Source organism: Oryctolagus cuniculus, chromosome 17, assembly GCF_051225735.1.
Source record: "Oryctolagus cuniculus isolate XC-2025 breed Fujian yellow rabbit chromosome 17, ASM5122573v1, whole genome shotgun sequence".
Classification (NCBI taxonomy): Eukaryota; Metazoa; Chordata; class Mammalia; order Lagomorpha; family Leporidae; genus Oryctolagus; species Oryctolagus cuniculus.
This window is the reverse complement of record NC_142883.1, coordinates 48344996-48357069: the sequence shown is the minus strand read 5'-3', so window position 1 is coordinate 48357069 and position 12074 is coordinate 48344996. Positions and strand designations below refer to the sequence as shown.

Below are 12074 nucleotides of genomic sequence, written 5' to 3'. Positions count from 1 at the left end.
ACCCCAGCAAGCCTCAGCGGCCCCGCGCTGACCCATGGTGGAAGCCCAGAAGCACAGCTCTGCTGCTGTCTTCCTCTCCTGACCCTGAGGCTCACAGAGGGGGTGTCGGTGCCCCGGATTTTCTCCTGCAGCGAACTTCATGGGGTTGTCTGTCTATAGGAGACAGATGTCCTGGCAAACCCTGACTGCTCTGGAGTGGGCTTGTTCTTCCTGCTCCCCTCCCCATCCACACCCCTAGATCATAACAGGTCAAAGGCCAGCTCTAAGGAACCAGCCAGCTTACAAACCAAGGCTGGGCAGAGGCATACAGGGCAGAGCTGCAGTAACCTGCACCACGGGGAGCCAGGGTCTGGCTTTGACTACTTAGTGGGCATCTGCCCCTTGCGCCTCACCCCTTCCATGATAGCAGGCTGGACCTGCACCTGCCCCCAGCTCCAGGCAGGATCATGCCCCACCCAGCGCTGGCCCCAGAGAGGAGAGGCTGGGACAAGGAGGAGAAGCTACACCATGGCTACCATTGCCACCTTCACAATAGGCTGGGGAGCCAGTCAGTCTGGCCGGGGACCCAGGCAGGCCTGAGGATGAGTTCTCCTGGGACCAGTTTGTGATGGGGTGAGCAGGGAGAGAGGGAGACATAGAGGCTTATCACAGACACCCCACAAAACTCCACCATGACACACAGGGCCACTCACAGAGCCCCAGGTGTGCAAATCTGTGCTAAGGGGCCAGGCCCTGGGTAATGGGTATAGGGAGGGCATTACCTTGGGGTACAGGACAGGGTTGAATTTCAGCCCCACTGCGTCATCACAGAAGGCCTGGACAGGGAGAGAATCACAGAGTCAGGGGGACTGTGACGGCAGAGCAGGCCTGTGCCCACCAAGAGAAAGCAGCATGGGGCAGAGGGGGAGGCAAGGCACACGGGGACAGGGGCCCTGGCTTCGGTCTGTCCCTGCTGCTCGCTCTTCTGTGCCCACTCAGGGGACCTGTCTGGGGTTTCATGCTAAGGTGAGGGGAGGGACACAGACAAGCCTGAGACTTGGCTCCGTTCTGACCTTAAGACAATGAAAAGCCACCCAACCCTGACCAAAGGGACTCGGCACAGCTCTGCCAGCACCCCCACTCCCAAAGCAAGGGTCCAACCCAGCCCCAGCCTTCTCAGGACACTTCGCTGCTCAGGTTCCTCAGCTCCCAGTATCCCCAGGCAGTGACAAGGGCCCTGCCACCCGCTGGTGGCTCCTTACTCGAGGGAGGGCTCAGTCCGGCTCCTCCTTTGGCCTGGCTCAGTCTCCTCCCTGCCTGAAGGCTCTCTGTCAGCCTCCACCCCCAAGGCTACAGCACCTGCCAGACCCAGCCCTGTCTTCCTGCCTCTCTTGTCTCCTGAACAAGCTGTCAGCTCCTTAGGGGGAGAGACCACAGATTATACCTCGGCAGTGAGGGTGTTGGGAGACGGAGGCAGCTGCCAACACCATCCCCAACTCACACCCCGATGCAGCAGCCTCACCCTCCCCAGGACAAGGCTGTGCCTCGACCCACAGGCCAGCCCCGGGCTGACCAGGGAGCACCTGCCCTCAGGATGGCCTTTTACCTTTGCGATCTGAGGGACGCTGGGCAGCTTGCTCAGCCCAGCCAAGGGGATCCGCTCATGCACTGTCTTCAGCTTGGACCTGTACACAGGGGTGGGGACAGAGAAGGAGAATTCACAAGGAACCCTCAACGAGGACAGTGGCTGAGCTCACGCAAGACAGGAATGCCTGCTTCAGGTCTGTCTGGCACTAGCCCTAGTCACTACACCCAACCCACGTGCTGTGTGCCGTGAAAGGCAGGGCAGGTGGACCACTTAGACACCCAAGTGGGCGGGCACTTGAAGAAGGGGTCCGGTCAAGTGTCTGCCCCCAAAATACAGGCAGCATAAAACGCCACCTTCAAAGCCACTGTGAGCTTTGGTTTCCATGTGTTCTGAATTCTCCCAAAGAACTGGGCACAGCTTCTGAATATATTTGGGTCTGACGTGCAGTCGAGCCTTATAAGAAGAAAATGTAACATCTGAAAATCTGGATTTCCTCCCAAAATAAATGAGATGGGATTGGCTTTATAAGGGACGCACCATACGACTCTAAATTTAGCCTGTGCCCTGATTCCCTTAGCACATCGTGGAAGCGTGGGATTTCACCGAATGTCTTCCTGCATCCGCGGAGGCCACCACACGGTTCTGAATCCGGGAACCTGGTGTGTCCCCTTCCTGTGCCACCACCTTTTCACTCCACAGTGGAACTCTATTTGCTTATATTGTTTTTAGTCTCCTGAATTTAATTTGTTAATAATTTACTTAGATTTTCACAGCCTCGCTCAAATGCAATGCTGGCCTGTTTTCCTGTTTTCTCATACTTCCAGCGCCAGGTTTTGATACCAAGGTGTCATTCCACTGGGTGTCAAGTCACTGGGCAGCAGCCCATCCTCCGAGACAGCTTGTCTGATACCGGCTGCTGAAACCGCCTGGCACAGCCAGGCACTGCCGCCTCCTCACAGGAGGGCACAGCTCTCTGGTTTTCTACTCCTTATTGAGTCCATGGTAGTAGCTTACGTTCTTCTATCACAGCAAACACACTGATGGAAAGTTGCTGGAGTCCTCTTAGGAGAACCTCATCCCCATTTGTGGTTGAGTCCCCATCCCTCTTTTTCTGTATCTTTTCTCTGTTTTCCTGAGTCTTCGCTGAAGATGTACCAACATCAGGCGCCTCTCCAGGGAGCCGGCTCTGGCTGTGTCGCTCATCTCTCTGCTCCCAGCTTCTCCAGCTCCTTATCTTTGCAATCTCCTTCCTGCTACTCTCTTCAGGGATTTTCTGTTCTTTTTCCAACGTCTCGACCTGCTCACTCACTCAGACTCTTTCTTCTTTTCACAAGTGCATTCAGATATCTCCCTCCCTCCCTTCCTCCCCCCTTCCCCCTTCCCTCTCTCCCTCCTTCCCCCTTCTTCCCTCTCTTGCTCTAAGTACTACTTTCTCTGCATCCCACACATTTTGATAGCTAGTGTTTTCGCTGCCATTAAGTTCTAAATATTTTGTCAGTTCTTTTGTGATGTCCTCGTTAGTCCATGAGTTATTTAAAACGGTTTTTGAAATTTTCCAAACCTGAAGGGTTTTCTCCTTTAGTATTTTAGTTGTTGATTTACAATTTGTCATACTCAGGGAACATAACCAACGTGATATTATTTAAAATGTGTTGTCCTACTACCTGGATGTTCCTATTTTGGTCTTTAATGTGTTGCTTTCTTTGGTTGAGAGCATAGATATATGAGGAGTCTTGGGAAACATGAATTAAGAAAACACAATCATGGATTTCAAGCTCTTTTTTTGCACCAAAATAAACTTATCTGTCAATTCCATTTTCCACGAGCCTTGCGAAGGGTTTTAAGATCAGATCTGTTAACTGTACTGTGCAAATCCTCTCTATCCTCATAATTCTGTGGCCATGTAACTCATTGCTTTCTAGGACAGCTTGCCAAGATCTCCTGCTAACCAGAGGCTCTGTCTGCCTTTCCTTAAGCTGTGCTGCCAAGTACAAGTTCATGATTAGAGCTGGGTGGACCACACTCTTTGCATCATGTGCAGGACACCCAGCAAAAGGCAATTTCCCTGCCCTGTTCTGAACAAATTCAGAAACAAACAAAATGCAAAGAGTGAGGCTGTTTTGACCCAAATTAACTCCTCTGTTACTGATAAAGGCCAAGGGGGAATAGGTAACACAGCATGAAGATAAAACCCCTCTTTCTACCTAAACTCCAGAATGAGACAAATGCACTCATGGGGCAAGCCCATCCCATGGGGCTGCTCAGCTGACACTTCCAGTACCGGGGAGCAGAGAGCACTCTGAGGGCAGGTGGGCCCCAGAAGAAACAGGGGCAGAACTGGCTCCCCAGGTTCTTGCTCCCAAACGCACCAATCAGAGCAGGTGAGGGGAGCCAGGGGGGTCGCATGAAAGTGCTTCCTCCACATGATGGAAAACATCAAGAGTGGGAAAGAATTATTCCCAAGTTACAAGAGTCCTCCCTTTATTAATGCTTTTTCCCAATTCTATTTTTACTGATGTTAATATTGCTTTACCTGCTTTCTCAATTATTGTTTTCCCAAATCTTGTTCCTTCTTTTATTTTAAATCTTCTCATCTCATTTTTCCTTTTTTTTTAAGATTTACTTATTTATCTGAAAGTCAGAGTTACACAGAGAGAGGAGAGGCAGAGAGAGAGAGAGAGAGAGAGAGGTCTTCCATCCGCTGGTTCACTCCCCAATTAGCTGCAATGGTCGGAGCTGTGCCAATCCGAAGACAGGAGTCAGGAGCTTCTTCCGGGTCTCCCATGCGGTGCAGGGCCCAAGGATTTGGGCCATCTTCTACTGCTTTCCCAGACCATAGCAGAGAGCTGGACTGGAAGTGGAGCAGCCAGGACTAGAACCGGCACCCATATGGGATGCCGGCGCTTCAGGCCAGGGCATTAACCTGCTGCGCCACAGCACCAGCTCCCTCATTTTTTCTTTAGGTATGTCTCTAATGAGTAGGGTTAAATTTTTCTTTTTAAATTAATCTGGTAGTTTGATATTTTAGTGGGCACATTTAAGCTATTTATATTTATTGCAATTATTAGTATAGTTGGAACTCTTTTTTTGTAAGATTCACTTATTTACTTGGAAGGCAGAATGATAGAATAGAAGGGAGAAACAGAGAGAAAGAGAGAGAGAACGAATCTTCCATCCCCTGGTTCACCCCCCCAAAAAGCACAATGACTAGGGCTAGGCCAGCCTGAAGCCAGGAGCCTGGAATTCCATCCTGGTCTCCCACGTGGACGGCAGGAGCCCCAGCACTTGGGTCATACCTGCTGCTTTGCAGGTGGGCTGGAAGCAGAGCCACCCACAGACTGGCGCTGCAGTGTGGGATGCCAGCATCACAGGCAGCAGCTAGCACCATGACACAGACCCGGGATAATTCTCATCTAGCACTTTACATTTTCTCTCCCACATTTTCTTTCCTTTTTTGTTTGCCCCTTTCCTCTCCTCAGTTGAACAAAGCTATAGGGTTTTGTTTTGCTTTTATTATTATTATTCTTTCCACCTCTCTACTAGTCTGTGGGATATAGATCAGATTTCTAGGGACAGGCATTGTGCACAAGCCCGTGCTCGAGACACCAAAATCTCAGAACTGGTTCAAGTCCCAGCTGCTCCACTTCTGATCCAACTCCCTGCTAATGTGCCTGGGAAAGTGGCAGAAGATGGCCCAAGTGTTTGGGCCCCTGCACTAATGTGAGAAACCCAGATGCTATTCCACATTCCTGGCTTTAGCCCGGTCCAGCTCCAGCCATTGCAGCCATTTGGGGAGTGAACTAGCAGATGCAAGCCGCTCACTCCCTAGTGTGCACTCGCTCTCTCTCTCTCTCTCTCTCTCTCTCTCTCTCTCTCTCTCCTTCTCTCCTCCTTCCCCTCCCCCATATTTTTTTAAAGATTTATTTATTTGAAAGGCAGAGTTACAGAGAGGCAGAGGCAGGGAGAGAGAGAGAGAGAGAGAGAGAGAGAGAGAGGGAGGTGTCTTCCATCCGCTGGTTCACTCCCCAGATGACTGCAACAGCCAGAGCTGCACCAATCCAAAGCCAGGAGCCAGGAGTTTCTTCTGGGTCTCCCACATGAGGGCAGGGTCCCAAGGACTTGGGCCATCTTCTACTGCTTTCCCAGGCCATAGCAGAGAGCCGGATCGGAAGTAGAGCAGCCAGGATTCAAACCAGAGCCCATATGAGATGCTGTCACTGCAGGAGGTGGCTTTACCTGCTATGCCACAGCGCCAGCACCATAAATAAATCTTTTTTAAAAAAATTATATTCCTGTTTCTTTCAATATACATATTTGATTTTTCCAACAAACTCAAAAATAATTACCAGTTTCCTGAGATTAGAAAAAGACAAACAGTAAAGTGTGCTACCTATGCTGCTTGAAAAATACACCAAAAATTACTTTTTCCATTCATTAAATTTATCCACATAGTTCACCAATTTCCTGTTACTTTTTAATTACATCTTTTCTTCTGGGTTAGCTTTTCTTCTGGCTGGAGAACATGCTCTCAGGGACAGTCCGTGAGAGGCACACTCCTGTCGCTCCCCCTCTTCGTGGAGGAACGACACAGGACCCTGCGCTGTTCTTTCGTCTGCTCGGCCCTCCCCGGGTTTGCTGCTGGTTCTTCCCGGGTTGGCTACTGTCCCTTCCACCTCCGTGGAAGGGCGGTTCCCCCTGGCCGCTTTCCCCACTTCCGCAGGGGAGCGGCACACCGCCGGCCGGCTCTCTCGGGGGCTGCACAGGTGTTCCTTCAGATAGATGTTCCCCTTAGATGTTACTGGTGCATGCCGTCTCTCTCCTCCTTTATAGTCCTCCTCCACCAATCCTAACTCGGCTGCCCACACGCCGAGTACGCTGCTCTCCTCCAATCAGGAGCAAGTCCTACAGTTTATTGGCTGAACTGGAGGCAGCTGTGCGGAAGCTGTTTACTTCTCTCCCAGCGCCATATTGTGGGAGAGCAGATGCATAGAATAAGTCTTAATTCCAGTAACTCAGTCCAGTCCGGGCTGCTCCCCACACACTCCCTTTTTTTTTTTTTTTTTAATGTCTGAAAACAGTTTTATTTTGTCTTTGCAGAAGGTTCTGGACATGGAATTTCAGGGTAAGAGGCTTGCTGGCTGGCTGGCTTTTTCTCTAGAGATGCTGTTCCATTGTCATCCAACAACTACATGGTTAAGGAGAAACCTGCTGTCGTCCAGATGCCATTAACCTAGAGATACTCTGTCTTTATCCTCAGGTAGCTTCCAAAAATCCAGAATCTCTGATTTCTGATGCATCACTCAGCATGTCTAGAAGTACTGTTTTGCTTTAAAATTGTGCTTAGCAGCACGGTGCGTGCTTTCTTCAGTTCTGAAATGCTCTGACCTATTACCTGTGGATATCTGCCTCCCTAGTCTGTCTGACTCCTCTGAGACAAAAGCTAGGGCCTAAAATCTTTATCTGTGTTGCATTCTGGATGAATTCTTTGGGACTATTTTCTTATTCATAAGTTCACTCTGTGACCAGACTAGATTTATCCCACGAGCTAAGTTTACTTCAACAACAATCTTATTTAGTATCCGATGATTCTAATAGTTTTCCTGGGGCCAGTGCTGTGGCACAGTGCATTAAAGCCCCAGCCTGCAGCGCAGCTATCCTATATGGGTGCCAATTCAAGTCCCAGCTGCTCCACTTCCAATCCAGCTCCATGCTAATGTGCCTGGAAAAGCAGTAGAGGATAGCCCAAGTGTCGCTCCCCCTCTTCGTGGAGGAACGACACAGGACCCTGCGCTGTTCTTTCGTCTGCTCGGCCCTTCCCGGGTTTGCTGCTGGTTCTTCCCGGGTTGGCTACCATCCCTTCCACCTCCGTGGAAGGGCGGTTCCCCCTGCCACTTTCCCCACTTCTGCAGGGGAGCGGCACACCGCCGGCCGGCTCTCTCGGGGGCTGCACAGGTGTTCCTTCAGATAGATGTTCCTGGTACATGTTGTCTCTCTCCTCCTTTATAGTCCTCTTCCGCCAATCCCAACTCTGCTACCCACACGCCGAGTACGCTGCTCTCCTCCAATCAGGAGCAGGTCCTACAGTTTATTGGTTGAACTGGAGGCAGCTGTGCGGAAGCTGTTTACTTCTCTCCCAGCGCCATATTGTGGGAGAGCAGATGCATAGAATAAGTCTTAATTCCAGTAACTTAGTCTAGTCCGAGTTGCTCCCAGTTGCTCCCCACACCCAAGTCCTTGGGCCCCTGCATCCACAATGAGAGATCCGGAGGATGCTCCTGGTTCCTGGCTCCTGGCTTCAGATTGGCCCAGCTCTGGGTGCTGCAGCCAACTGGGAAATGCACCAGTGGATAGAAGATATATCTCTCTCTCTCTCTCTGCAACTCTGCCTTTTGAATAAATAAAATCTTTAAAAAAAGAAATAAGGAATGGATAACATCTATAAAATCTCTGCATTAGCAGAGAGCTGGATCAGAATGGGAGCAACTGGGACTCAAATGGTGCCCATATGGAATGCCACTGCTTCAGATGGCAGTTTAACCTGCTATGTCACAAGGCTGGCCCCTCTACCTCTTTAAGATCTTAATATATTTAAGCCATTTTGAAAGCGTATCATTATTTGCATTTCATTGCCAGTGAATCAGTCTCTCATTTGTTGACATTCTGACCTTTCTTAACATCAGTTTTCCCAGGTGTTTGGGAATTTGCCACCCATTCTTCTCTATTCCCTATGCAGGTTCAGTTCCCACCGTGGCTGGTTTGCGCAGCTCTGAGGCGGTCTGGCAGCCTGGATCAGCACTTGGCTCATCACGGCAGCCTCCTGGCAGGGCTCACCTTTCTGCTTCCGTCTTCGTCTTGTCTCCAAACCACTCTTCTCAGTCTAGCCAGGGCGATGGCTCTGCAGTGCAAATCTAATCAGGACATTCTCCCTTCAGCAGATGTCCCATTGCCCTTAGGATAGAATCCAAGCCCCTGACCATCATCTGCCTGTGACCGACCTCCACTCGACACACACTCAGACACATGCTCCCTGCAGCACCCTCACTAGCCTATGACGGACCATGCCCATCAGATCACGTGGAGCGAAGTTAACCACAGGAATAAGAGCATCTTAAACATACTGAATGCTTTCTATGGCCACGTAACAAGAAAAGCTCACAGTACCCCCACCACAAAGTCTGGAACATATTTTTTTTTTTTTTTTTTTTTTTTGACAGGCAGAGTGGACAGTGAGAGAGAGAGAGACAGAGAGAAAGGTCTTCCTTTTGCCGTTGGTTCACCCTCCAATGGCCACCGCGGCCGGTGCGCTGCGGCCAGCGCACTGCGCTGATCCGATGGCAGGAGCCAGGAGCCAGGTGCTTTTCCTGGTCTCCCATGGGGTGCAGGGCCCAAGCACCTGGGCCATCCTCCACTGCACTCCCGGGCCACAGCAGAGGGCTGGCCTGGAAGAGGGGCAACCGGGACAGAATCCGGCGCCCCGACCGGGACTAGAACCCGGTGTGCCGGCGCCGCTAGGCGGAGGATTAGCCTAGTGAGCCACGGCGCCGGCCAAGTCTGGAACATATTAAGCCTTGGTTAAAGAAACAGTGAATGGGGACCAGCGTTGTGATGCAGCAGGTAGAGCCAGCATCCCATATGAGCACCGGTTTGTGTCCCAGCTGCTCCATTTCCGATCCAGCTCCCTGTTAATGTGCCTGGGAAAGCAGCAGACAATGGCCCAAGTCCTTGGGCCCCTGCTACCCACATGGGAGACCTGGAAAAAAGGCCTGGTTCCTGGTTCTTGCCTGGACCAGCCCAGGCTGTTGTGGTCATCTAGGGAATGAACCAGTGGATGGAAGATTTCTGTCTCTCTCTCCCTCTAACTCTCTTTAAATAAATCTTTAAAAAAAATTCTTTTTCAAAACATACACTGGATGAATATATCTCCTAATATTAACCAGCCTTGAACTCTCTCGTGGCTATAGTGAAGTATCTGTAATGGTCTGCTTGGAGTCCAGTTCTAGGGCTGATAATTGTTTAGAACATTCACTTCTATAGTCATAGGGAATATTGGCCCTGATTTTTTTCTTTTTTTTCTTTTCATTTGGATTTTTAAAACATTTTTAAATTAATTGTGATGTTTTCCATACTTTCTTTTCTTTTGAATATGTTAAATAACAATCTGTTCCTTTAAAGTTTAAAACACCTACCTATAAAACCACCTAGATCTACAAACATAATTCTTTGAGAACTTTTTCAATGTGCTACATAGTTACTGGTCTGTTCAGGTTTGTACCTCCCCTTGAGTGATAACTGATAATGTATACTTTCCCAAAAAAGTTATCTGTTTCTTTTTTTAAATTTTTTTTTTAAGATTTTTATTTATTTATTTGACAGGCAGAGTTACAGACAGTGAGAGAGAGAGACAGAGAGAAAGGTCTTCCTTCCATTGGTTCACCCCCCAAATGGCCATGACGGAGGGAGCTGCACCAATCCAAAGCCAGGAGCCAGGTGCTTCCTCCTGGTCTCCCATGTGGGGCAGGGGCCCAAGCACCCGGGCCATCCTCCACTGCCCTCCCAGGCCACAGCAGAGAGCTGGACTGGAAGAGGAGCAGCCGGGACTAGAACCGGCACCCATATGGGATGCCAGCGCCACAGGCGGAGGATTAACCTAGTGCGCCATGGCACTGGCCCCAGGTTATCTGTTTCAAAAAAAGTTTCCAACTTAATAACATGAGCCAAACACAGAATCTACTAGTAACTATTCAATCTTCTTTACATCTGAGGTTACATGACTTTTCATGCCTAATTTTATGTTTTTATTTTTATCTATTATTAACTAGCTAGTTACCTACTTTGTTGATTTTTCTCCCAGAAAAAGCCTCGATTTATTTTTCAGGTTTCATGTTCTTCTTATCCCCAATGTATTTATTTTTGCTTTAAACTTTGTTCATGGGGCCGGCACTATGGCGTAGCGGGTAAAGCTGCCACCTGCAGTGCCGGCATCCCATATGGGCACCAGTTCAAGTCCCTGCTGCTCCACTTCCGATCCAGCTCTCTGCTATGGCCTGGGAAAGCAGCAGAAGATGGCCCAAACGTGGGAGACCCAGAGGAAGCTCCTGGCTTCGGATCAGCGCAGCTCCAACCATTGCAGCCAATTGGGGAGTGAACCAGCGGATGGAAGACCTCTCTCTCTCTCTCTCTCTCTCTCTGCCTCTCCTCTCTATGTGTAACTCTGACTCTCAAGTAAAAAATAAATAAATCTTTTTAAAAAATTTCAAATTATAAATGAATAATCCAGAAGAATTTTTGCTTTATTAAATTTGTTTAGTTTTCCTTCATGGTTCGAAAGTTCCTATATTACCTGCTAGCAAGAATTATCTACAAAATTAAAAAAAGAAAAAAAGAAACTTCAAACAACAATCCAAAAAAGGAGTAACGCTTATAAGCACATACTTCACAGCAGATAAATGCAAGTGGACCTTAAACATATGGAGAGACCCAACCCGATTCCTAAGATTACTATAAATTTAAACTGCAGGAAAATACTGTGTGCACCTGTCATCAGATTGGCATAAATCCAAGTGCTGGACGGTATCTTCTGTGGAAGAGGCTTTGGAAAAAATAACAGCTCTCAAACACTGCTGGGGAAAGGTCAAGTTCATATAGCCCCTCCAAAGGGCATGCGTGTATGTCCTGACCCAGCTGTCTCAGCTTGGAGAAGCTGTCTTAACCTGTACAAACTGACATCTGGACAGGGTTATTCACTGAAGCACTGTGAGACCAGAAGATTGACAACTGTCCTTCAAAGGGGGTCCACTGACGATGCTATCTCACATCCACACAATGCAATACTATCAACCAGTACAAGAAGTTAAGAAACTCTGTGTACTAACATGGAAAAATCTCTAACATAGTTTGTGAAAAGAAGCAAGTTACAGAACAGTGTATTCTATAGACTGCTATGGAAGTAAAGAGAAAAAAACTGCCGGCGCTGTGGCTCACTAGGCTAATCCTCCGCCTGCGGTCAGGGTGCTGGTTTCTGTCCCGGTTGCCCCCCTTCCAGGCCAGCTCTCTGCTGTGGCCAGGGAGTGCAGTGGAGGATGGCCCAAGTACTTGGGCCCTGCGCCCCATGGGAGACCAGGAGAAGCACCTGGCTCCTGGCTCCTGGCTCCTGCCATCGGATCAGCGCAGTGAGCCGGCCGCAGCGCTCCAGCCATGGCGGCCATTGGAGGGTGAACCAACGGCAAAGGAAGACCTTTCTCTCTGTCTCTCTCTCTCTAACTGTCCACTCTGCCTGTCAAAAAAAAATTAAAAATAAAAAAAGAGAAAAAAAACTACATTATTTAAGTGTCTTTTATATTTATATTTGTGTGTGTGTGTGTGTGTGTGTTTCAGATGGTTGGGTTGGGTCTTGGGAGACAGGATTTTGGCTGTGAGATTTTTGTTATTTTTTCTTCATTTTGCTTTGCTCTGTTTGTTTTTTAAGATGATTCTGATACAGCAGTCCACAGAAAGTCACTGGTCTATT

General features: G+C 49.0%; 1 protein-coding gene across 8 annotated transcripts in view; it reads right to left on the bottom strand.

Moving 5' to 3' along the window:
• Positions 1 to 12074, bottom strand: part of RAP1GAP2 (RAP1 GTPase activating protein 2) — a 217900-nt gene that overhangs the window by 41975 nt on the left and 163851 nt on the right. For all 8 annotated transcript variants that reach the window (XR_016223931.1, XM_051824520.3, XM_051824524.3 and 5 more), the window contains 2 exons: positions 1586 to 1664; positions 762 to 815 (listed from right to left, as the gene is read on the bottom strand). Coding sequence is in view for 7 of the 8 variants with exons in the window: in XM_051824520.3 (XP_051680480.1) it covers positions 762 to 815; positions 1586 to 1664 (133 nt within the window). In the remaining variant the exon portion in view is untranslated. The remainder of the gene's footprint in view (positions 1 to 761; positions 816 to 1585; positions 1665 to 12074) is intronic.